Below are 27,239 nucleotides of genomic sequence, written 5' to 3' on the forward strand. Positions count from 1 at the left end.
ATTGAATTTCATTTTGTTAGATACGGCCCAGTATTCTGGTCTGTCAAGATCCATCTGGATCTTGAGCCTGTCTTCTTGGGTGTTAGCTATTCCTGCCAGCTAAGTATCAGCTGCAAATTTGGCAAGTTCCCCTTCTATTCCCTCATCTAAGTCGTTAATGAAGATATTGAAGAGTATTGGGCCAAAAAGGTTAATGATAAATGGTTTAATCCATGCTGGACTTCACATCAAATTTAAGGAATCTGCAAATAGCAACGGAATTGTTTGATTCAAGGCATGCAAAAATTATGAAGCATGGTGAAATTCCTGCTTCTTCTACTTTGTCTGAATATTTCCTGCCACATAGCCATCTTCTCCATGCTGAGGCTCAGTCAAATTTTCAGTGGGGGATATGCATGAGGTACCAATGTGAGCTTTGCTGATTTGCTTGGAATCAATAAAGGTGATGATTGCTGAAGTTTGTGTTTGTATTTTTTTTTCATTGTTAAAGATCTGATTCTCTCCTTCAAAGCAACTATTTCTTCATGCCTGCTCAGGAAAAGTTTTAACCCATTAACTGAGGTTGCAAGAGTTTCTAGCTTAATGGCAAGTTTCAGTGTAATAGTGACAGCCCTTTCTGAGGCAAATTATTAGTGATTAAGTCAATTGTACTGTTGGAACCTGCTGATTTTCTAAATATATTTCAGTTTGAGTTCTGGTCTGGAAATGAAAGCAAAGAATTTGCTTGATGGATGAGCTTTACTCGAGATGGACAGAAGAATGTGGCATATGATGTTGGCTGGATATTTCAATGTTTTTGATATCACTGATGGTCCTTTGGACTGCAACCATGGATTGAGCACTGGGGACACTGTTATTTACATCTGATTTGATTTGTCAATCGCTCACAAGGTACAAGTATAAGAATAAATATAGTTTTGAATACATGAGATAGATAGTTATAAGAAAAATAAAAAACAATAGGACAGGGATGGTAGGCATGATTGGTGCGCTTATGCACGCCCCCTACAGGCCTCTTAGGAAGGGGGTGAAGTCAATAGTAGACAGTCTAAGGTTAAAATTTTTAGGGTTTGGGGAAGAAACCACAGAGTCAGGTAGAGTATTCCAAACATTGACCACTCTGTTGCTGAAGTCGTATTTTCTGCAGTCAAGTTTGGTGCAGTTAACCTTGAGTTTGCATCTATTGTATTGTATCTATCTCTTGTATTGTTATGGTTGAAGCTGAAGTATATAGTTGCAGGTAGGACATTGCAATGTATGATTTTATATACTATATTTAGATCCGACCGGAGGCGGCGTAGTTCTAGGTTTTCTAGGTTTTCTAGGTCTAGAGTTTCAAGTCTGTTGGCATAAGGTCTTCTGCAATGAGTAGAGGAGCAGAGAACTCTTCTTGTGAAATATTTCTGGACTTTTTCAATTGTGTTAATATCGGACACATGATATGGGTTCCAGACTGATGAGCTGTATTCAAATATAGGTATAGGTTTTGTATGCTCTAGTTGGTAGTGTGATATTACCAGAGAAGAAGCTACGTAGGATTAGATTAACAACTCTTAATGCCTTTTGGCTATGTAGTTACAGTGGGCTCTAGCACCTAGATCATTTGAGATGCAGAGGTTCCACTCCTATCTAGAAGAAACATCCCCAAGAACAGTCTTGGCAGACTGCAGCTTGACCTTCTTCTTATGGAGTACCTCAAGGTAACACCTTGGAAAGACAGAGACAAAATGCCAAGTGACAAGTGTGGTAACAAAACCCCGCCCCTTTGTTTTTGTGTGAGATGACAACACTCGTACAAAAGGTGGTGTTCAACTGTGTTCCAGTCCCAATTGTGGTTTAGGCAAGGAAAACTTAATGCACAGATATAGAATAGGTAGTAACTAGATAGCAGCAATAACTGTGAGAAGGATCTAGGAGTCCTAATGGAGAACAAGTTAGATGTGACTTAATGGTTTACTGTAGCTGCAAAAAATGCCTATTTAGTCCTAGGCTACATTATCAGAAGGATTGCACCAAGATTACATGAAGTGTTAGTACCTCTTTATATTGCTCTAGTAAGACCACACATGGAATTCTGCAAGATTTAAGTCACCATGATAGAAAAAAGAAGTTCCTTTTATAGATTCTGATCCTTTGTCAGATCAGCATGGAAGCTGCAGGAAACTGTATTGTAATGGTTAGGGTCTCTGTTATTATGGACAAACAGAGAAATTGAGGGGATATGTGTCTCATTCGGAATGTCACAACAGTAGGAGTATTAAATTCATATGACAAACATATGCGAATATCTTAACTATGGGGACGGGAGTGGGTAAGCTGTCAAGTGGCAATTGAGCATAAACACCTCTAATTTTACATGTTCAATCTAATACATGAACAAAACTGAGCTGCACTTGAAAATCTAACTTTCTGTATACTTTGCAATGGTATTGCAATTAAAAATAAAGTATCCTAAGGGAAATTTTGGATCAAAATGTCTTTATTCATCATAATAAAATATGTAATACTGTGCAATAGGGAAACCAATTGCAAAAATGTACTCTTCGTCCCAAAACCTGGTTACTTAAAGCAGTCAAATCACTATATTATTATTTTTTACTTGCAATCAATAATGCAGGAAAGTTATGAACATTTCCAGAGGGACCATGATCAAAAGCAGAACGGGTGCACATATGCCTCTGGTCCCAAAACTGCAAAGACAAAATAAAGAAACCACAGCCTGACATTGAAATGTTTTAGATAAATCCATTTGTGCGACTTTATCATTATTTATCCCTTCTACTGGGTCAGTATGCTTTGAAATATGCTCAGTGAATAAAAACAATATGATTTACTCGACCACAGGTTCTTTTCCTTATGGTTACTCAGGGTCACTTTAGCATGCTGTGAATTTTTATTATGAGAAAACCATTTCATGCATATGGGAGGCATTTCAAAGGTCTAGTAGCGAATGCAGTTTATAGTATATCAGAACAGGGGAGGGAACCTTCTCTCACACTTTTTCTTAACTGTGTTCTAAGCTGAAGAAGTCCCATGGTGCCATAGCAAGGGAGAACATACCTCTAATCCATATAATTGATCCTTGGATCATCTGATTGGGAAGAATGTCCTCGTGAGAAGAGCCAGGAATTCTGAGATCTTTAAGACAGGAAATTGTTATTGCTAGTTATCTAAGGGTTAAGTGGCTACCATTTTTAGAGAGCCAAAGAGTTGCTCACCTGGAGTGAAGCATGCAAGAGTGGAGAAAGTTACCTGTGTCATGGGAGGGCTGTTTCTATCTTAGGTTTTATTTACAATGATCTGTGTTGTTCTTGCACCCGGACTGATGTTGCTGACTGTGATAAAATGGGCCAAAGGAACCTCACATTTCCTGAATAGAGGCTAGTTGGAACTGCGCTTGCAGATAGCCAATGAGGGCAAGCTGATGCGAAGTATGCGAAATGATTGTTAACAGATAACAGATAATCAGAGTTGGAAGGAACCTTGTAGGTCATCTAGTCCAGCCCCCAACCAAGCAGGTGATCCTACAACATTTCTGACAAATGGCAGTCCAATCTCTTCTTGAATGTCTCAAGTGATGATGCTCCCACAACTTCCAAGGGCAAGCTGTTCCATTGGTTGATTGTTCTCAATGTCAGAAAGTTTTTCTTTATTTCCAGGTTAAATCCCTCCTTTTTCAGTTTCCATCCATCATTCCTTGTCTGGCTTTTGGGTGATTTAGAAAATAGCTTAACCCCTTCCTCTCTGTAGCAGCCCCTCAAATATTGGAACACTGCTATCATGTCTCCCCTGGTCCTTCTCTTCACTAGACTAGCCATGCCTAATTCCTGTAACCATTCTTCATAAGTTTTAGTCTCCAGCCCCCTAACAATCCTGGCTTCTCTGTACTTTTTCTAGAGTCTCAACATCTTTTTTATAGTGTGGTGAGCAAAACTGGATGTAGTACTCTGGGTGTGGTCTTACTAAGGTTTTATAGAGTGGTATTAGTACCTCACTTGATCTTGATTGTATCCCTCTGCTAATACAACTTAGGATTGCATTAGCTTTTTTGGTTGCTGCTGCACAATGCTGGCTCATATTTAGCTGGTTGTTCACTAAAACTCCAAGATCCCTCTCACAGTTACTGCTATTGAGCCTGGTTTCACCCAGTCTATATGTGTACTTTTGGTTTTTCTTGCCTAAGTGTAGGACTTTGCTTTTTTTCAACATTGAATTTCATTTTGTTAGATACGGCCCAGTATTCTGGTCTGTCAAGATCCATCTGGATCTTGAGCCTGTCTTCTTGGGTGTTAGCTATTCCTGCCAGCTAAGTATCAGCTGCAAATTTGCAAAGTTCGCCTTCTATTCCCTCATCTAAGTCGTTAATGAAGATATTGAAGACTATTGGGCCAAAGAGGTTAATGATAAATGGTTTAATCCATGCTTCACATCAAATGTAAGGAATCTGCAAATAGCAACGGAAGTGTTTGATTCAAGGCACACAAAAATTATGAAGCATGGTGAAATTCTTGCTTGTTCTACTTTGTCTGAATATTTCCTGCCACATAGCCATCTTCTCCATGCTGAGGCTCAGCCAACTTTTCAGTGGGGGATATGCATGAGGTACCAACGTGAGCTTTGCTGATTTGCTTGGAATCAATAAAGGTGATGATTGCTGAAGTTTGTGTTTGTATTTTTTTTTCATTGTTAAAGATCTGATTCTCTCCTTCAAAGCAACTACTTCTTTATGCCTGCTCAGGAAAAGTTTTAACCTATTAACTGAGGTTGGAATTCTGCAAGATTTAAGTCACCATGATAGAAAAAAGAAGTTCCTTTTATAGATTCTGATCCTTTGTCAGATCAGCATGGAAGCTGCAGGAAACTGTATTGTAATGGTTAGGGTCTCTGTTATTATGGACAAACAGAGAAATTGAGGGGATATGTGTTTCATTCGGAATGTCACAACAGTAGGACTATTAAATTCATATGACAAACATATGCTTAGAGAATATCTTAACGATGGGGAGGGGAGTGGGTAAGCTGTCAAGTGGCAATTGAGCATAAACACCTCTAATTTTACATGTTCAATCTAATACATGAACAAAACTGAGCTGCACTTTAAAATCTAACTTTCTGTATACTTTGCAATGGTATTGCAATTAAAAATAAAGTATCCTAAGGAAAATTTTGGACCAAAATATCTTTATTCATCATAATAAAATATGTAATACTGTGTAATAGGGAAACCAATTGCAAAAATATACTCTTTGTCCCAAAACCTGGTTACTTAAAGCAGTCAAATCACTTTGATAAAATACTATATTATTTTATTTGCTTGCAATCAACAATACAGGAAAGTTATGAACATTTCCAGAGGGACCATGATCAAAAGCAGAACGGATGCTCATATGCCTCTGGCCCCACAACTGGAAAGACAAAATAAAGAAACCACAGCCTGACATTGAAATGTTTTAGATAAATCCCTTTGTGCGACTTTATCATTATCTATCCCTTCTACTGGGTCAGCGTGCTTGCTAAACTATCTTTGAAATATGCTCAGTAAATAAAAACAATATGATTTACTCGTCTTTTCCTTATCGTTACTCAGGGTCACTTTAGCGTGCTGTGAATTTTTTATTATGAGAAAACCATTTCATGTTATATGGGAGGAATTTCAAAGGCCTAGTAGTGAATGCAGTTTACAGTATATCTGAACAGGGGAGGGAACCTTCTCTCACGCTTTTTCTTAACAGGACATCTTAACAGGAAATGTGTATGTGTCTGGAACTTTCCAAGCATAGAAAAAAAGAAACAAGGATTTTCCCAGTAGCAAGATGTTTTAACAAAAACAACTTTGAGGAAATATATTTTGATTTTTTACCACATGAAGAACGCAGTAGGGACAACTACTTAGGCCCTCTGCCACTTCATTTTCCTCATAGGTGCTTAATAGCTTTGGTGCCCTCTAGTGCCTGACCAAAGGCTTTATGTCCGGTTTCCGCACAGCTTTTTTAGGAGTCCTGAAAGAATTATGACATACATTTTCTCCAGGAAAGGGAAGTCCCTGCCATTTTTACTGCTTGAAGCAATGCCATCTTTTTTTCAGAGTCAAAAAGGTAAAGTATTGAAAAACTATTACCCAGCTATAAAATACATGTCCATAATATATGCTGCCCAAAATTGCTTCTGGTGAAATGGGCAGCTACACAATTGGATGACTAAATAAAATCTGCTTTAAGCCAGGTTGCTATTTTCTTTCCTGTATCCCTGTGTGGCCATGTCTATATAGATTTTGGCAAAATTATTTGGCTATGCTCAGTGTCGAATGGCTGGATTTAACATATGTAAATGTTCCATAGTAGCCCAGAATCAACATTATTTTTAGGAATGTTAGCATATCCTGCAGAGCAGGGGTGTCAGACTTGATTTCACTGAGGGCCCCATCCGGGTTGTGTTTGATCTTGGGCAGGTGGGCATGGCCAGAGTGATTGTGGCCAGCTCATCATCACTAGTGTCGGGGGTGCTTGTGGTGGCCCGAGCCCTCTGCCAGTGAAAATGGTGTTCAGGAGGCTGCGGTGGCCTCCTGCAACCCCCTGCCAGTGAAAATGGAGCTCTGTTTTCACTAGCAGAGGGTTGCAGGAGGCCACCGCAGCCTCTTGAGCTCCATTTTCGCTGGCAGAGGGTTGCAGGAGGCTTTTGCAGCCACTTGAGCTCTGTTTTCGCTGCTAGAGGCACCACGGGCTGGTCTTTTGCTGTTTCCAGGGTGGCCCCGTGGGCCAGATCTAAGCATCTCGTGGACTGGATCCGGCCCACAGGCCTTGAGTTTGACACCCCCGCTTCAGATGATAGCTGCTTGAAACCTTCATTCATTCTGCTGAACTGTCGGCTCTAATGTGTAATAAGTCCCAGATTTTCAAAGTGAAGTCTATGAGACAAATATCATGGTTTTTGCAATGTTACTGCCAGCTTCTCCCTAAATTTCTGTTATATTTATTCATTTAATATGCATGCTACTATCTCACTATCTACACACACACACACACACACCACATTTTTCAGATTAGAATATTGATTCCCATAGTCCACTTTCTAGAAAAGGTTTAATTAAAGTAGTAATGGTAGTGGGCGCAGGCATATCTTCTTGTGCACAGCAAGGTATGGACCCAAAGATGCCTGGTTGTCTATTTCTTAAAGACATGACACGAATGGCATCCTCACAATTCTAGCCTATAGCTGAGGTTAGATGAATTGCACAGTCTCTTTTTTAGTGTAAAATAGTTGCTTCCAAATGAGGATCCTAAAATTATGTACTGTAATAATAATGAAAATTTGTTCTTAGCTCTCCAAGTTATGCCAAGTCTGGAAACAAACTACAGTTTTGCTTGGAATTATACAGTATATTTTATTTGATATGTCAATATGTCATTCTCTGTTAACCCACATTCTCTCCAACTAAAATAATGTAGTTTTTAAAGAAAAAGAGAAACACGAGAAAGTGGCATGAATGGAGACAGAAACCCTGAATTTTCTAAAGCCATGGAATTGTTGAAGTACATTCCAGATACTCTTTATGTAGTACTTTCTTCCACTAAAGTGCACAAAGATGTAGACATACATTTGTTGCAACTTCTATTTCCATCCTGCCTCCTTAACAAGGATGATTAATGGTGCTGAGCTAATGATTTATTATGGCGCAAGCCAAGGTATAGCTGGATTTTTCAACCAATTTGAAAACGCATCTGCCACTCATTCTTTCTAATGTGAGGTGGGGCAGGGCGGTGGCTGGAGGAGGAAGTAAGTTCTGATAGAGGATTAGAGGTTCTTTCAATACCTGATCTGAGTTGGAATTATGGAAAACTAGGGGAAGATCTCCCTGCTTTATAAAGAATTTCCTACCTATGCCTCCTATCAACCCTCCATGCCGTTTTAATATTTATGTTAAATATTAAAATAAATTGATGTCCTCAGTTTCCTTTTCTCTCATGCTGCTATTTCAAGTTACTTTGAAAAATTCCAAATTGGTATCAGCATGAAAATTCTGTGCAATTAATACTTACCTCAGTAAATTTTGACCTGTTATTTATATCAATGTTATATTCAGTACATTGCTATACTACATTTCATTCTACTTTATATGGTATTACTATCTTTAATTGTGGATACGTAGAGCATTCATGGAGCTATCAGGAATATTTATTTAGGGGAGAGCAAGATTCTGCAAGATTCTCTGCAGTGATATTCACATAAGGACAAGGGTCAATGTTTTGAATATAGTCTTTGCCACATAGACAGTATCATTCATTACATGGAATATTTCTATATCTACATTCAAGGTTTGCTGAAGCATATGAGGCAGACTAAGGTTAATATTTGATGGAACCTTGGGAGAGTAAACTGTAAGAGTAAGGTATCAAATCTCTGTTCCCACACTTGAGGACATTTTGCCTTGGTCTTCTTGTCTGGTCATTCCTGTAAATCTCTTTTTCAGGATGACTCCTGTCAGAGCATGTTCCCTTCCCAAAAGGAACTGGAGAGAAAGTTCATCCTGCAGGAAATTCTTCTCTGCCTAATATTTCCCTATGACCCGAAAGCAGCCCACTAATGTCAGTAGGACCAAACTTTATGGGATGAAGTCTAGTTTTAACTAGATATTAACTGTTCTTAGCTAAGCTCTAATTATAAATCTGGGAGGCCTACCTTCAAGCAGAATAAAACACTGGCTTTTAAAAACTTGAAGTAAAGATATTTGCCACAAATAAGTTGTCTGAGGGGGTTGGTTACAAAGAGAATATTTTGCATATATTGTACCCTTCCTGTTTAAAGAACTGCAATACTTATTTGCACTTGTATACATCAGTAACTGTCTGAATCCCTGGATCCGCTTCCTATAGTAGCACATCTCTAAGATCAATAAGTGAAATTCTGTTTTGGCAGAATTTTCATATAAATATGAGCAGTCACCTATAGATCTCAGCTATTCTTAAAATCAATAAATACAGAATAAGATATAGTGTTGGGGTTCTCCACATAATGACACAATATAATCCTCCCTGCATCCCTCCCTTCCCTTCCCTCGAGTTTTTATAATTCACTCTAATCCTAAAGGAATTTTCATGGGCTCAGGAAATGAAAATTAAATCATAAAACAAACATACAGCATTCTTATAATCTTGACTACTATTCCATAATGGTTTAAAAGACACTATGACTGAGTTCACATGACATAATAAGACAAACCAAATAAACTCCACTGTGTCTGAACAAGATATGTGAATCCAGAAAGTGACCAGTGATTTGCAAAGGGCTCAAGAGGGCAGAGATAGAGATAGGCTTGTTGAATAAGGTATTATTAGCTGCTGAAGCATGCTGAAATAAAACAGTAAAGCCATTAAAAAGTAAGAATTGTGTTTTATCTAAAGAACACTTTGGATGTGAAAAATTTTCCTGTTTCTATCTGTTTTTTTAAATTTTCCATATAACTTGCTATTGATTAGATGTTAATTATTAGTAGATCTTTTAAAGATTGTCATTATTTTGGCTGATCTTATGATCAAAATACCTTAAAGCTTATGAAAAAATTTTTTTCTGAACTTGTTATGTGAATATGACATTCCAAACATGAGTCTTAAGTAATATAGTGGCCATGGAGACAGAATAATCTGAGGATATAACATTTGTAGGTGATGGTAGAGAATCATAAACACTAATGGTGTTACACCACATTCTGAAGCATTTATTTATACACGTCTATCCTGTCTGTCTATTTAATGAATATTAAGTGAATGTAGTGGTGAACAAGCTTTCTGAGAATATTATATTGCCACAGATCAGAAGCATCTATGAGTAAGGGGATTGGAAAGCCATGGTGGCAATTACAATTGAGTTATTAAAGCCCTGTTCTTTTGTATACACATGTAATGTCAGCACACATACAAAAAGCCAGCATTCACCTTGACTTTTTGGTCCTCCGCATAGATGCCCTAAGGATTTGCCCAAAGGACTGGGCAAAAAAAATCAAAGAGTGAGAACTGGGGATCAAACTCTTCCATCTTGGATCACTGGGAAAATGGTGAAACAATGCATGACTGGTTTTAAAAAAGCACAGGGGGAAAAATGGACACTCAGAGAAACAAAGCAAAAATAGGAATGTAGTAGTTATTGATAATGAAACAAAATATATCTGTCTTTTTCATGTATGCCCGTTTTCTCTCAATGTTTTTTTTAATTCCATCAAGGTGTTGGAAGAATTATCCTTCTGGGTTCAGTTCCAAGTGGGGAAAAAGACACTGGAAACATGGAGGCTATTTGGAAAGATGGTTTAACGGTGGACAAGACCACATAGCTTGGAGTTCCAAAGAAGGAAGGATGATCACATGCGTCAAGGTGAAGGAAGAGATCAAGGAGAAAGAGAAGTGCTGAAAGTGCCTGGTTTTATACCCTCTGTTGCGATTTGAATTTGAGCTTGTATTCTGATTGGTTGTCAGGCTCCCATGGGGCCATGCAGGGGCAACTTTGTAGGCTGTCCTGAGTCCAAGGTTTGGTTGAGCCTTGCTAGATGATGATGTAATGAAAGGGCTTGGCAATTCCTATAGCTCTACCTGGAGATCTTTGTTATGTAAAATATTCTGTCCCATGCCTTAATGTCCCACTCATTAACAAAGGTGCGGGGGTGAGCGTCTGCTTCTAAGGTGAGTTTCTGCTTCTGAGTTTCTACTTCTCTTTTTAGGGTAAATATTCTGCCTTTTTAGTATTTCCTAGGCTATTTGATTTTTCTAGGAGGGGGTGGGTTTTAACTTCCAACAAAGGTTTTTGATTTACCTCTGGTAAATCTTAGGGTTCAAAGGCTTCTCAGGTGGTTTTTTCCTAGCCAAAGTCCTAACTGCAGAATTTCCCTGCCTTATATCTGAACTCTAAATATAGTAACTAGGCAGGAACAATCAGCTTTTGATCTGGAATTCAAATTACTTCATATTGGACTCAACATGTATGACTAATTGATTAATAATTACTCATATATTGCTACACAAAAGTCATAGGTTACCATCCACTCTGTTGTTTGAGCAAAGTTTTAATGCCTATCCATAATTATTTTTCAGTCTCTGTATTAAGATTCAAACAGGAAATACAAAAAATATGTATATAAAATCCAAAGAAATACAATTTTCAAAACAAAATGGCTTCTTCAGGCAAAAGTCCTTATTTAGTGTGACTTTCCTTGGTTCTAAGTACATCCTGAACTCTTTTGGGGAGACCGTCCTGAAGTTTTCTGAGGAAATCTTCTGGTACATTATACCAGGCTTCTTTCAGCACCTCCCATGGTTCTTCCTTAGATTTAAGCCAGTGGTGGGATTCAATTTTTTTTACTACCAGTTCTGGGGGTGTGGCTTGGTGGGCATGGCAGAGGAAGGATACTGTAAAATCTCCAGTCAGAGGTGGCATTTGCCGGTTCTCCAAACTACTCAAAATTTCCACCACCGATTCTCCAGAACTGGTCAGACCCTGGTGAATACCACCTCTGATTTAGGCTGTCTTTTCTTTCTTTCTCTGTCTAGGCCTCGAGAACATTCAGGTCTGGACCCTATGATGGCCAATCCATGATGTTCAGTGTTTTTTCAGCTGATTTCCTCACTAAATATGTTCTATTGTGCTTGGGATTATTATCATTCTGAAAAATAAATCCATTTCCTATCAGGTGCTTTCTAGAAGGAATGGCATGATGAATTAAAATCTGCCTGTACTTTCAGCATTCATAATCTTATCAATTCAGACTATCACCAATACCACTGGCAGAAATGCAGCCCCAAACCAGGACACACCTTCCATCATGTTTCTCTCATTCACCCATCCCTCTCCAACTATTCTTTTCACATATTGTCAATGAACGGACCCCCAAATTTCAAACTTGGATTCATTACTTCCTAATACTTTTTTCCACTAGTCCTCAGTCTGATCTTTGTGAGCATTAGCATATCTTACTCTTTTTACCCTGTTCCCCTTATGCAAAAGTGATTTCTTGTCTGCTACCCTTCCACAAAGATCATTACTCATCAAACTTTGTCAGACTGTAGAAAGGTCAATTTGACAATCCAATGAGGCTGCTAGATGCTGAGCCAGGGGATCCAGCGGGACTTCCTCTGGTCTCTAAAAGAAGAAACTCTGAGAAACTTCTCATCAGAATTTGAAGGTTTCCTTGGCCTTCCAATCCTTTTTTTTGTCCTTGACCTCTCCTGATTCCTCAAATTTCTTTATAACAGCTTGAATATGCAGTTTGTTTATTGATTTCCCTTTGAGAGTGGCCTTGCTGATGCAAAACTATGATTTTATGTTTGTCACATTCTGTGATCTTTGGCATTTTAATTGGAATGATGTGAATGAAAGCTGGTCTTATAAGCAAGCTTCCAATGAATTACACTGAAACAACTTGTGTATGTACTGCATCTAGTGCTCAAGCATGTCTTGCAAAAACTTGCTATAACAGAACTTTTGGTCATTTGAGCTAGACACAGTAGGACACGTACAACTGTTAGCAGTGACAGTGTCTAGGGTTCCCTTAGATTTAGGGTTACAGAAGCCAAGAGCCTACTGTTGTTCAAGTGTAAGGGGAGATCACGTTGCTTATTTGTCACTTTGGCCTATGGAAGCTGTTTATTCTGCTTTTTCCTAATTTTTTGAATAGTGCACTTAAATATTTTGCATTTTTCTGGTTGTATTCAAATAAGAAGATTGAGACGCAATTACATATGGTCATTATACCATTGCTACAACAAGAAATATAATGATGGCTTAAGACTTTTGCACCGTACTGTATGGTATCTACGTGGGAGAAAAACTTAGGGGATTCAGTAGTATTACTTTAAACTGATGTGTTGCACATAAGCCATGCACTGGTCAAATCAATCTAATAAGCAGTGTAAATTACCTTAGTAATTCCCTGTTTCAGACATATCCATCTACAGTAACAAATATCTTATAAACTTGCAATAAACTAAATGGAACAAGGGATGAATGTATTGTTTAAAGATTTAATCAAATGGTTTATCCTCTGTGTATAATGGGAAGCATACATTTCCTCAAAAACTAAAGAAAAATTAGTTTAAAACTTGAACTAAACAGTTGGAGTTCAGCTAAGCAGCTTTGAAAAGCTTACCATTGAGGGATACATAACAGGTGAACACTTTATCCAAACAATCAATATAAAATGTATAAAAACTAAAGTACAAACTTAGTTGCATTGTTTTCATTTCAAAATATAAACAATTCATAAAAGAGGGCAGGAGAATTATTTCAAATCTTGTACTATAAATATTCTGTTCCTTCCCTTCTTTCTAAGCCATTTTGATGGGAGCAAGGAGAGAAGGCATTGATTCTGTCTTCTGGCTCCCTCCTTCCTGACTTCCATTGTTTCTATTGTTTTCCATAGGAAGGGTGAGTCCATCCCTTTTACAGGTTCTGGTTTGTCAGATCACCATGGAAGCTGAGGGAAACTGCATTGTAATGATTAGGCTCTCCGTTATTATGGACAAACAGAGAAATTGAGGGGACATGTGACATACTTACTGGGGAGGGGATGGGTAAGTTGTTAGGTGGCAGTTCAATGTAAACACCTCTAATTTTACATGTTCAATCTAATACATGAACAAGTCTGAGCTGCACTTTAAAATCTAACTTTCTGTATACTTTGCAATGGTGTTGCAATTAAAAATAAAGTATACTAAGGAAAATTCAGACCAAAATGTCTTTATTCATCATAATAAACTATGCAATACTGTGCAATAGGAAACCATTTGCAAAAACGTATTCTTCGACCCAAAACCTGGTTACTTAAAGCAGTCAAATCACTATATTATTATTTTTTGCTTGCAGTCAATAATGAGGAAAGTTATGGGAACATTTCCAGAGGGACCATGATCAAAACCAGAACGAGTGCTCATATGCCTCTGGCCCCACAACTGCAAAGACAAAATAAAGAAATCACAGCCTGACATTGAAATGTTTTAGATAAATCCATTTGTGTGACTTTATCATTACTTATCCCTTCCTACTAGGTCAGCATGCTTGCTAAACTATCTTTGAAATAAGCTCAGTGAATAAAACCAATATGATTTACTGGACCACAGGTTCTTTTCCCTATCGTTACTCAGGGTCACTTCAGTGTGCTGTGAATTTTTTCTTATGAGAAAACCATTTCATTGGAGGCATTTCAAAGTAGTAAATGCAATTTACAGTACATGTGAATGTGAGAGGAAGCCTTCTCTCACGCTTTTTCTTAACCGGACATTTATAAAGGAAGTGTGTATGTGTCTGGAACTTTCCAAGCAAAGAAAAAAAGAAATAAAGAATTTCCCAGAAGCAAGATGTCTTAACAGAAACAACTTTGGGAAATATATTTTGATTTTTTTTACCACATGAAGAATGCAGTAGGGACAACTACTTAGGCCCTCTGCCACTTCATTTTCCTCACAAGTGCTGAATAGCTTTGGTGCCCTCTAGTGCCTGACCAAAGGTTTTCTGTCGGGTTTTTGCACATTTTAAGAGTCCTAACATACATTTTCTCCAGGAAAAGGAAGTCCCTGCCATTTTTACTGCTTGAAGCAATGCCATCTGTTTTTTGGAGTCAAAAAGGTAAAATGTTGAAAAACTATTACCCAGCCATAAAATACCTGTCCATAATATATGCTGCCCAGAATTGCTTCTGGTGAAATGGGCAGCTACACAATTGGATGACTAAATAGAATCTGCTTTAAGCCAGGTTGCTATTTTCTTTCTTGTATCCCTGTGTGGACATGTCTATAGCTCATGGGTATATAATGTCTTGTTACATTTCATAACTGACTCCAGGTTTGGGAGAAACCACAGGGTGGCAGTGGGTTTGGCAAAATTATTTGGCTGTGCACAAATGGCTGGATTTAATGTATGTAAATTTTCCATAGTAGTCCAGAATGAATCTTTTTCCAGAGGATATGCTTGAAACATATGCTTCATATGCTACTGAACTTTCATCTCCATTGTGTACTAAGTCCCAGATTTGCAAAGTGTGGTCAAATTCACCCTAACTAATGAAAGATCTCTAGATGACCTCTGGCTAGAAACATTCTCTTATCCTAGGCTACCATGCAGGGTTGAGGTTATGTGGAAAAATTAAAACCAGGGTTTCTATATATATCATTTTAAACACTGGACAAGGAAAATAAATCTAACTAATAATCACCATATAAAGAGATAAATAGATGGTTTAAGAGATAACTTTCTAATAATATTAAAGCCACGTCCTAGCCTTTTAAGTAGCTTTTTCATTGCTGTTAACTTTCCAAGAATCATATGGGGTCAACAGCACCAACCTCCATGTTCCAGATTGAAGAAATGAGATGATAGCAAACAAACACCCTGTCAAAGACTATAATCTAACTCTGTCTGGTGCTAGTTATATTATTTGTACTGCTGTAAGAATGAGTTTATCATGGTATGAAATATATAAAGATGTGAAATAAAAGGTGTTATGTGTGTTTGGCAAGAGGCTTGTTTTCCTCTTGCGTTATACTGGCTTGTGAACAAAAGGAATTATCATCTGATTATTTGAAAAGAAACAACTGATATTTTTAGGAGTCAGCCTAGAACTCATTTATCAGTTACATTGACTCACGTTGGTTTTATTGCCCTTCCTGCACACACAGACTCTGTGATAGAAGGAAAAAAAACATATACATTCAGTATGGGCTAATTACCTTTCCTTTTCCGTCTTTCAGATGTCCAAGGTCCTTAGTTCTACCTTTCTTTCCTTAGGAAACAGAGTGAGATCCTCAGGTGTGCTTGAGTCTCACTTAAGTAACATTGATTTGGATTCAGGCGTCTGAGAAACAATCTAAAATGATGATGGGGGCTCTCTTTTTCTTCTTCCTTATCCCTTGTGTTGAAGCAGGTGAGTAGGGCCACAGATATAAACAACTCTTCAAACAGAATGCAGGAATCAGAATTACTTCTGCCTGTCTCTTAATCAGAAAAGTTGAATTAAATATAACTCAGTGTTTGCGCTCATTTTGGTGCAACTGTAAATGTTTGAGGTAATTCCCAAGAATAATATCTTAGGCAAATTCTCTTCTGTGCATTTTCCAAAGTGGAGGGAATGACTATAGGTATAGAAATACTTTTAGCTATATTCTGTAGTTGCATTTTACATCTTGATAATTCAGTAATTAATGGCTTAATATAACCAAAACTTTCTACCTAGCCATAAAGATATCTTGAAATACAAGAAAAACTAGAAGAGTTTCTGGCTAGAAAGCATGCTAGAGAATAGGGGGATTTATTTATGGTTATGAACATAAATGAACAATGAGATTGATATGAAATTTCAGTTGTAATTGATCTAAGCTACCAATATAATTATAAGATCAATAAACTCTGTCAAAAGTAGTTTGAAAATCTCATATTCTAAAGGTTGCAACATGAGAATAGGCATTTTAGTTTATATGATTGGTTCATCTATAAATCATACATTTTTTTGTAAAAATAAGTAACACCTATGCCAAAGTTTAAAATATTTTTAACCAAAGTTCAATATGATGTTAGTGATAAAAAATGCTAACTTGTTTTATTAGTTGTTTATTACAGTGATGGGATTCAATTTTTTTTACTACCAGTTCTGTGGATGTGGCTTGGTGGGCGTGGCAGGGGAAGGATATTGTAAAATCTCCAGTTAGAGGTGATATTTGCCGATTCTCTGAACTACTCAAAATTTCTCCAGAACTGGTCAGAACCTGCTGAATACCACCTCTGGTTTATTAATATTTATTTACTGTAAATACTTGGCAGTTGAATCTTACTTCGTCACAACAACTATTTTAGCTTTTTTTTTTCCTAAGAAAGAGAAATGTCTTAGTGGTAATGGCTGGGCATTGTTTAAATGAGCCTTGGAAACTTAGCTCTTCCCTCATGGCCTGGCTTAGGGAATGTGGAAGACTCTTTTTAAGAATATGCGGGTTAAGATTTTACTATTCCTCTGTGATGTCTACTATCTTTAGGTGGTTATAAAACATTTATGTGCTTTACAACTATACACTGCCCAGATTTCTTTTGACAATGGGAAGCCACAGACATTTCATAAACAAAAATGACAATTTCCAAATTACATTGATATGTGGGGGTCTCTTTCTTTCAGAGCTATGCTACAATGGTGGAACATTTGATGGGGTCAAATGCATCTGTGATGAAGATTTATTCCACGGGCCCCGTTGTGAGTTCCTTGTTCATGAAAGTACAAGTACAAGTATAACAACAAATGCTCTCTCAGAAGAAATACGCACCTCTCCAACACACCCCACTGATACCAGAGCCACCCCACACCCCAATATCCCTCACAGCACTACAAGCACAACATTCACAACTTCTCATGTTGACATCCTTTCCCCAAGAACTTTCCCTGGAGGAACACAGGAGTTTACAACAACACTCAGGATGGTGGTAAGCGATGGGACCGTAGCCTCAGATTTTACAACTTCTTGGAGTGGAACAAAGGGCCCTTCCTCACAGGGCAACACCATCATAAATGATCCCTCTAAAAACACACTGTCCACGGGTACCTTAGCCCCAATTAGTTGCAAAAGCAGATTTACTGTCTCCAGCATACCAATTCCAGGAATTTCTTCCAGTCCTAAGATTAGCAAAAATACCACAACTACCACAAGCCGTGAGTATCAGTTTTCATTTGATCCATATGCTTGTCTCATTCCTACTTTAAACTTTTCAAAATTCATGACAGTTTTTTCTTCTGTTCCTGTGATCAGATTATCGGAACCATAGCTTGGATCTTCTATTTTGTTTTTTAGAAATATGTACAATTTAGGACAGATTGAGTATGAATGGGATTAGCCACTATTCATCACATTTCTGTGCAAAATGCTGCCTTATAAGTGTGCCTATGACTGTAGTATAGTCATATGAGGTGATTTTCCCTCCATATTGTGGGGATGATATTTGTGGCTTCCCCTATATAGTGAATGCTCTCTTGCCTCTTACTACTGGGGATCCTGGCTGGGGCAGCTGAGAGTGATATTTCAGCAGTAGCTGAAAGGCCACAGAAAGCTCCTCTCTGTTCTGGGAGATTGGGAGGATGGACACACTTCCTTTGGGACATGGTTGCCTTGTGCTAGGACTTTGGAATAACATGAGAACATTGAACATTCATGGTCTTTAGCTTGTATGGATTACTCTATGCTCACAGATTAATTGTTTTCATGTTTTGCCAAATTTTGGCTAAAACCTGGAAGGATGCATGGTATGCAAAACTTCCACTCAAATCTTCTGGAGACATCTCTCCATGATCAATGTCATTATCAGTGTTTATAAAATTGCCATTTTATAAGAATAGATTATAATTTCCAAATCCATATAAGAGAACTTTTCAGTTCCAAAGTTATGCCACAGTGGCAGAATATTTGATGGGATCAAGTGCATCTGTAATGATGATTTATTCTAAGGGCCCAAGTGTTTTTTTTTTAATACATGCATGCTGTGATAAAGAATTGTATTTCTATGTAAATTGATGCATTGTAACTTTCAAATTAGATCTGTATAAGGGGACTTCTCTGTTCTAGAGATATGCCTCAATGGTGGAATCTATGATGGAATCAAATGCATTTGTAATGAAGATTTATTCTATGGGCCCAAGTGTGAGTTCCTTGTGGATGTAATTCCAGTCAGTGAATGTAAGTACAATCGGAGAACGTGATTACTTTTTCCTGATGGCAGCCTGACAACTTTCTCAAATTGTTTGCTTCCAGATATGTTGGATTACCATACTAGAATAAAGAGATTGCATACGGAAGAACTAACTTTGGAAAATGTGGCTTAACAGAAGCTCCATTATAGTGTAGTGCATGTAAACCAGGAACATATAGGGAAATAGCTCTCTATTCCCACTTCCACCTGTCTGGAAAGGATAGTTTACAGTGGTTTGAGAGCCCCAAGCTAAAATGATTAATTTGGAGCTAATGTTTTCCCCACACATGGCTACAGAGACCTCATGAATAGTTGAGAAGATATTCCTGTTCCGTGCTAAATAAAGATTTTTTTTTTTAAAGAAGAATCATGGAAATGGGATTTGGAGATTGCATAAAAATACCTGCTTCTTTTTCATCAATAAACAAAAAATGAGTTTTCAAACCAGATGAGGATCTTTGGATTTAGGTATTTGAAAGTGTGTTGGAGAATGGGAACACATTCGCCTCTTGCCTGTCACAGTTTAGAATTCCTTTGCAGGGAAGAAACTTGTTGAAGTTCATACGAATATCTCTTTCTCTTTTAGTATTTGTGACAATTACTGTCAAAGCTCAGGTGAAAGTTACTAACAGAGAGTACAAGAAATCTCTGGAAGATTTAAGCTCTAAATATTCTCAGGAAATTCAGGCTCAGTTTAAAAAGCAGGTAAGATTGGATCAAGGAAATAGCCTATAACTGATCAATGTCACAATTTCAAAATTTCAATGTACTGTATCTTACACTCTTCTTTAACCAAGGCCAGCACTCCTAATTCGTACCAAGAATGTGTCTTCTTCCCAATCAGAAATTCACTTCTTGGATTATCAGCTTTCTGCAGCTAGGGAATTAGACAAGACACAGCACACACCACACACTCAATGCTTTAGGAGGCTGGCTTCTAATTAAAGTCTCTTTCCTGGCATAGGTTTGTTTGTTTATGAAGGCTTTCGTTTACTTTTTCTACCTTGTAGATGAAAGATGTTTATAGTGCTGTCCCTGGATACTGTGAAGTGGAGATCTTACGAATGAGGTTGGTATCTAAAAAGAGACTAATTTAGGCTCTGGGATGATGAGCCATCAAATGAATTTCTCTCATTCATTCAGGCCAGCCTCAGTTGAATATGAATAGAACTTTTCTTCCATTGTGGATCCTCTGGTGTTAAGTAACTTCTCTTCACATTTCTTTTTTTTAACAATATGGATAGTTCAAAGCCTGAGCAGGGAAGGAACCAAGAGTGGCTAGAGAATTGGAAGATTGGGCATTTTGCATGTCTTATGTATACTTTCAGTCACCATGTGTTTCAGGAAACATCTGAGGAAGAAATGGCTCTTCAAGAGAAGCACCAACAATGATGAAGTTAAAGCAATTAGACTTGGACTAAAGTTGAGGTTAAAATCCCACTCAATCAGGAAGCTTCCAGATAAAGCCTGGGCCAGTCTGAAACTCTTATTCTAAACCCTTTCTTAAGATAGTTGTGTGGATTATATGGAAAGGACTAGAAGTTCTAGTTCATTTTGAATTTGATGGAGGAAAAGGGTGGATCTATTACAGTCTTTATCATACTTTCATGGAGAAAAAAAGGCAGTTCAGTAACTGAGGAATTGTTTTTCCTTCATTTTTCTCTTAGGAATGGCAGTATTATTGTCGAACATAAAGTCATCTCCCAAGTAATAATATACAACAATGAGGAAATGATCCAGCATGTAATGGAAGTTATTACAGAGGCAGTGAAACACTCCTTGAAAGACATACCTACTGAAGGAGAGTGTATTGAGCCTTCAGGTATGGAATGGCTGGGTAAACTCTTCCACTTGGATATGGTTTTCCCTGGGTGAGAAATAAGCAAGATTCCTGGCTCTTTTTTCTTTTAGACAAGAATGTTTTTAGGATGAGCCCCTTTTTTCTGCAGGATAACTTTACAAATTTCAATATAGCCACTAGATGGCAGCAAACCCATTCTTTTTTCTATTTGCTCCCAATCAGAGAAGGAATTCCCCCCCCCCCCCCCCCCCAAAAAAAAACCCCAAAACTCGTGCTGGGGATGTAGGTCAGGAAATGGATTATTTTGCTTGGTTTCTTGGGGCAAAAGGACAGAGGATATAGGGCTCAAATGCAGCTTTCGTTCATTGTTTAGGTTTTTCTGCTTATAATTCCCTTTTCTTCTGGGGGGGAAGGGGCTGTGAACATGGGAGGTTTGGCCTGAAAGAATAGACAGAGGAGATCTTGGGGGCTCAGATCAGTGGTGTGTTTCAGCCGGTTTACACCAGTTCAGCCAAACTGGTTGTTAATGTTTTGCACAGTTCAGCAAACCAGCTGATACTACCACTGGTTGCCCCTCCCCTCCCCGTCACTCCTTGCATGGGCTTAGAAGGTAAGGGCGAAGGCAGGGGAGGGAGACTCGCTCTGGGTGGGGCTGGAAATCTCTGCCGTAGAGGGTGGTACAAGGAGTGGTGCAAGGAGTAGCGTCGCCCTCGCCAGCCGGAGTGAGGTAATGGCATTGTTGCAGTAAGGTGGGGTGACACCGGTGGTCAAAGCAGTGGTGGCGATGGCTGGAGCCTTAGTGTGGAAGCAAAGCGCCCCTGTACTTGCCTTTGTGCAGCAACAGCATTCTGTCTTCATCATGGTACACTTGCACTCAAGGCAGCCCTCGCCTCCTGCCACTTCGGGCTCAGAACTGTGAGCCATGTCTGGGAAGCACTGCAGCAGAGAAAAGCATCTCTGGAGCCTCATTTCTTGCTGAGACTCTCTGACCAACAGTCAGGTTTTAAAAAAGATTTTTGCAGCAGGAAATGACGGTGACTACTTCTGGCCTTTGTTGGTGCAGCTGGACATGCATGCCTCAGTCGCTCAGGGAGACACACGACCTGCTCTCCACCCCAAGACACTGGCCTGCGGTGTTCGCTGCTGCCACTTCATAGCCTCCTTGCTGACCTGACCCACACTGCTGCCACTGGCACTGCTGTTGCAACCTCATGGTCAAAGTGGCCTGCCCTTGCACAGCACAGTGAAATTTAGCAGGCTTCACAATACAGGTGACAGAGTCCCCTCCTCCTCCTGGAGCCCGTTACAACATGGAGCCCCAATGCAATCCTGCCCCACTCATCCCTTGCAACAGCAGCAGTGAAGGTCAGATCAGCGGGCAGGCCATGTGGTGATGGCAGTGAATGTGGCGGGCCAGCGTCTCAGGGCAGAGGGCAGGCTGCATGTCTCCCTGAGCAACCGAGGCATGCATGCCCAGCTGCACCAACAAAGGTCAGAAGTAGCTGCCTGCCATTTCTTGCTACAAAAATATTTTTAAAAAACCTGACTGTCAGGCAGAGAGACCCAGCAAGACATAAGGCTCCAGAGAATCAGACCCAGAATCTCTCCACTGCAGTGCTTCCCGGACACAGCTTATAGCTCCAAGCCTGAAGCGGTGGGAGGTGAGGGCTGTCTTGAGCGCAAATGTACCACAACGACAATAGAATGCTATTGCTGTTATCTAGCCTTTACTACCACTGCTTTGGTCCACCTGCGCCACCCCACCTTGCCATGAGTGACATCCGAGTTGGCCATGCCCACTCAGTCACATGACACCCACCCCATCCATGCTTACCCAGCTGGTCATTAGGGAGTATCAGTTGTTAAATTACTTGAATCACATCACTGACTCAGATCTCCACTGCTGGCCAGGGAAGAGGTTTGTAGAACTTGGTTCATCAAAAATGAAAACTGTGGTGCAGAATAAAAGAAGATAATGATTGTGTTTGCACTATCCTGGTTTGAAGAAGTAAAGTTAATGGTTTCCCTGCCATTTGGTGCAGTGGGTGAGTTGTTTAAAAAGATCAATTTAATTTTTTTGGTGGAGAAGAATTTTGGAAGAAATAAACCAAGGTATAGAACTACCCCAGATAACTAATGAATACAATTATACTTTTTTTTCAGGACCAGAACTGTGCTTTGTTCCTTTACCTAACTCGATTCTTATTTCAAGTTTTTCATTTAATGGTAAGTTTCAGTAACCAGTTGGGTAGATGTATCAAGATTATCAGGACTATGCTTTACATTTTAAAATACTTAATTGTTCAATCCACATTTTAAATGTGTAACTGCTAACACTGCCATGATATCTGAACTGTTTGTTTTCATACATAAATGAAAGTTCCTGAAATATTTGATGATACTGTGGGAAGCTCACACCTTCACCCCAGGATAATGAAATATTTGGGAAATATTAAAAAAGGCAGTATAGAATATTTCCCCTAAAGAAGAAATGGGAAAAAAATCTTAAGGGAGGCAAAAACCAGCTCCAGTTTCCCTGCCCCAAGCAGAAACTGAGGAGGCCAGCTTTTAGAAATGCAGATTTGGTAATCCATTCAGAAAGACTGGGTCAAAAACTTAGATAAGCAACAAACAAAATATTGACAAAATTAGCTCAGACAAACAACTAGGATTTGCATTTCCCCTTTTGCTTATAGAGCCAGACATGACCTCTACATAACCCCCATAGGAATCCAGAATGTATAAAACCAACCCACTCTAAACTCTATTTTGTCAGCTGTCCTAGAATCATTTGTGGTTTGTGGTTCTGTTTCATCAAAAAAGGGAACCTTTCTTTCCAATCAGCTTCCAGCCTCCATTTTATTTCCAGGGCCATTCTCCTGAATTGGACCTGTACTGGATATTTCTTCCAACAATATATAGATCCAATCCATCCATCAATCCAGTCAATCCATTTCATCTAACTACTTTATGTAAACTTGGACTGTCAATCCCATGACTCAGGAATTGGGAACCTCTAGCAAGTGAAGAGGATCTCCCAGATCAAATCCATGGAGAATTAAGGGAGGAAGGAAAGAAGGGAGGAAGGAAGGAAGTCTTCTCCAGCTCCCGTATGCCCACTTGTAGCATTAGCAGTGAGGCAAAGACAGGAGGCGAAGATGGAAAAGAAGCTATGCAAGTCATGCTAACAGATGTTGTCATTTATGCTCTTCTTTAGCCAGAAACTAGATAACTATGCTAAAGTGCCAATTTTTGAGCCAGCAGAAAAACAGATAAGCATAAATTGGCAGTCCTGACACTGACAAAGAAGTGAGGCCTGACTATTATACTGTCATTTTGTATATGTGAGATAAATGTAAGGCAGCTCGAGGAAAGAGGTCAATTCCTTGGCTTCATTTCACTTCCTGTTAAGTTTTAACTAGGATGCCACAGCCACACTTCTAAAAATCCACTTATCAACTTTGAAAACTGACAGTGAGCATCCTGAAGATACATTACTTCCAGGAAACCAGTGATTTGACTCTCTTGCAAAATAATATGGAGATGGTTCTGAGCCTCATATCCTGGGATGGGTGGGGCATCCCAGCAACCACTTGTTGATAGAGTACGTGAGAAGCCAAAGAAAAGAGGAAAAAAACTCTTTTAAAACTGGAACAGTATAAGTTTTCTTCATCCCCAGCTCACAATAGGTTGGGGATGAAGAAAAAGCAATAACTATTAAATATTTCTTAAGAATTGGAGGAGTGGGGAGGAAATCCAGTAATGTTGAGGATGTTCTTGAATAATAATGGAAAAACAGGGTGGAAAATTGAGGAACAAGAATGGAGAAAATATAAAGGGGACTTTGTTCTTTTGCTAAAACTCAATTTGGGCCTAAGTAAATATTGTTTTATTTATTTTTATTTATTTGATTTGTCAATTGCTTACAAGATAATAGGTAAAGTATAAACATAGTTATGAATACATGAAATGGATACATATAAGAAAAATAAAAAGAAATAATAGGACAGGGATGGTAGGCATGTTGGTGTGCTAATGCACACCCCCTACAGGCCTCTTAGGAAAGGCTGTCAATAGTAGACAGTCTAAGGTTAAAGTTTTGGGGGTTTGGGGAAGAAACCACAGAGTCAGGTAGAGTATTCCAAACATTGACCACTCTGTTGCTGAAGTTGTATTTCCTGCAAACAAGTTAACTTTGAGGTTAACTTTGAGTTTGTATCTATTGTTTGTTCTTGTATTATTATGGTTGAAGGTGAAGTATTCATTGACAGGTAGGACATTGCAATATATGATTTTATATACCATACTTAGATCAGACCGAAGGTGGTGTAGTTCTAGGTTTTTTAGGTCTAGAGTTTCAAGTCTGATGGCATAAGGTATTCTGCAATGAGTAGAGGAGTGGAGAACTCTTCTTGTGAAATATTTCTGGACATTCTCAACTGTGTTAATATCAGATACGTAATGTGGGTTCCAGACTGATGAGCTGTATTCAAGTATTGGTCTTGCAAATGTTTTGTATGCTCTAGTTAGTAGTGAGATATTACCAGAGAAAAAGCTACGTAAGATTAGGTTAACAACTCTTAATGCCTTTTTGGCTATGTAGTTACAATGACCATGGAGATGTCTTCAGACAGCGCTGGCTCTTTGGCTTTGAAGCGGAGATGAGCACCACCCCCTAGAGTCAGGAACGACTAGCACATATGTGTGAGGGGAACCTTTACCTTTAAATATTGTAGTATAAAAATCACAGTAACTGAAGGGAAAAAAGCTAAAGATGTACTGTAAAGACCCATTAACATGGTGGTTAGGAGGACATGAGGAAGAACTCAAGAAAGATAGAAAAAGATGAGTTTTCAAACCGTCCATCTGTTTTGTATTAGAACTTTAATTCTTCCTTGCAGAGCTCTGCTGCCTATAAATTCTTCTAAATTTGTTTCTTTCAGTTCTTACAATCATCTTGATTTTCTCTCTCTGAGGTTGTAATTATATCATAATTATGCAGATATCTTTTATTTTCTGCCAAAGAAGGATATTTTTCCAAACTGCTAAAAAACTACATGGGGCAGGATGGGAGAATAAGATTATCTTGCTATGTTTGAGATTTGCTGCCTCGGATCATAGTTGGTTGCAGTACAGTTTGTTCATTTAAATTACATGTATTGCCCATATTTCATTATACTATTTATCACCTCTTTTTGTTTTACAGACACCTGCAAAAATATTATTGATCCAAAATATGCAGATTACTATTATCCCCACATAATTGAGGGTACTGTGCACTGTATCTCAAGATGTTTCAAAGGCGCTCAAGATTACATGAACTGCTTCAATGGTGTTTGCCATCTCTCTGAAATTGGCCCCCACTGCATGTAAGTGAACAGATGGAGGAGGAGTATCAAAGGAGTCCTTTAGAGCCAGGTTCATTACATTTAAGGTGTAAAACTTAAATCTTGAACAGTTATTAGATCTAACAGAGATGTTCTCCCATCTCACTACATTTTTCTTCCTGCAGAATCCCACATTTTCCTAAATTCTATATACAAACCTGTTATTGAAACCTATTGATATTCATTTATTCTATTTTAATATTTCTGTTTTATTATTTTAATGCAAGGTTTTAATGAATTCTTGCTATTTGAAGTTACTTAGAATCTTGCAAAGAAAATTCTTTTTATCAATTCATTTCTCTTTCCCATAGTTGCAATAATTTGGACATGTTCTGGTATCTGGGAAGTTACTGCCAATTACCCATCCAAAAGAGTGTGCTGGGCCTTAGTCTTGCCCTGGTTGTGTTCTTTGTGATAACTATCATCCTTGTTATTTGCCTCATCAAAGCAAAGCGGAAAAAAAACAGGTAATATTTGAGAAGCTTAAGAAGTCCAATGGTACCATAGCAAGGGAGAACATACCTCTAATCCATATAATTGATCCTTGGATCATCTGATTGGGAAGAATGTCCTAGTGAGAAGATCCAGGAATTCTGAGATCTTTAAGACAGGAAACTGTTATTGCTAGTTACCTAAGGGTTAAGTGGCTACCATTTTTAGAGAGCCAAAGAGTTGCTCACCTGCAGTGTAGCACACAAGAGTAGAGAAAGTTTACTGTATCATGGGAGGGCTGTTTCTATCTTAGTTTTTATTTACAACAATCTTCTGATGTTCTTGCAGCGGGTCTGATGATGCTGACTGTGGTAAAATAGGCCAAAGGAATCCATATTTCCAGAATAGAGGCTAGTGGAACTGCACTTGCAGATAACCAGTGAGGGCAAGCTGATGCGAAGTATGCGGAATGATGGTTAAAAAATGATTAACAAGACTTTCTATTTGAGAACAAAGAGGTTGGTGATAAATGGTTTAATCCATGCTGGACTTCACATCAAATGTAAGGAATCTGCAAATAGCAACGGGAGTGTTTGATTCAAGGCATGCAAAAATTATGAAGCATGGTGAAATTCCTGCTTGTTCTACTTTGTTTGAATATTTCCTGCCACATACCCATCTTCTCCATGCTGAGGCTCAGCCAACTTTTCAGTGTGGGATATGCGTGAGGTACCAACGTGAGCTTTGCTGATTTGCTTGGAATCAATAAAGGTGATGATTGCTGAAGTTTGTGATCTGATTCTCTCCTTGAAAGCAACTACTTCTTAATGCCTGCTCAGGAAAAGTTTTTAACCCATTAACTGAGGTTGCAAGGGTTTCTAGCTCAATGGCAAGTTTCAGTGTAATAGTGACAGCCCTTTCTGAGG

The 27,239-nt window shown here is 38.6% G+C and overlaps 1 protein-coding gene across 1 annotated transcript; it reads left to right on the plus strand.

The window, feature by feature from the left end:
• The first annotated feature begins 15,849 nt into the window (after nucleotides 1-15,849).
• Nucleotides 15,850-26,993, plus strand: LOC113447259 (mucin-17-like). Its single transcript, XM_087917188.1, has 10 exons — nucleotides 15,850-15,895; nucleotides 17,135-17,662; nucleotides 18,570-18,680; nucleotides 19,280-19,398; nucleotides 19,704-19,762; nucleotides 20,361-20,515; nucleotides 22,658-22,720; nucleotides 25,701-25,863; nucleotides 26,193-26,348; nucleotides 26,662-26,993. Exons 1-10 carry the CDS (start codon nucleotides 15,850-15,852, stop codon nucleotides 26,726-26,728), a joined length of 1,467 nt encoding a protein of 488 aa, XP_087773314.1. The 3' UTR covers nucleotides 26,729-26,993.
• Nucleotides 26,994-27,239: the final 246 nt, after the last annotated feature.

This window comes from Pseudonaja textilis, chromosome Z (assembly GCF_049901715.1).
Source record: "Pseudonaja textilis isolate UNSWEBS1 chromosome Z, rPseTex1.2, whole genome shotgun sequence".
NCBI lineage: Eukaryota > Metazoa > Chordata > Lepidosauria > Squamata > Elapidae > Pseudonaja > Pseudonaja textilis.

Bases quoted from the DNA above. Each gene is read 5' to 3' on its own strand.
- LOC113447259 (XM_087917188.1), top strand. From the start codon at position 15,850: ATGGGGGCTCTCTTTTTCTTCTTCCTTATCCCTTGTGTTGAAGCAG. The intron at 20,516-22,657 runs GTATGGAATGGC...CTTTTTTTTCAG, and splicing joins AGAGTGTATTGAGCCTTCAG to GACCAGAACTGTGCTTTGTT. The intron at 26,349-26,661 runs GTAATATTTGAG...ATGTTCTTGCAG, and splicing joins GCAAAGCGGAAAAAAAACAG to CGGGTCTGATGATGCTGACT.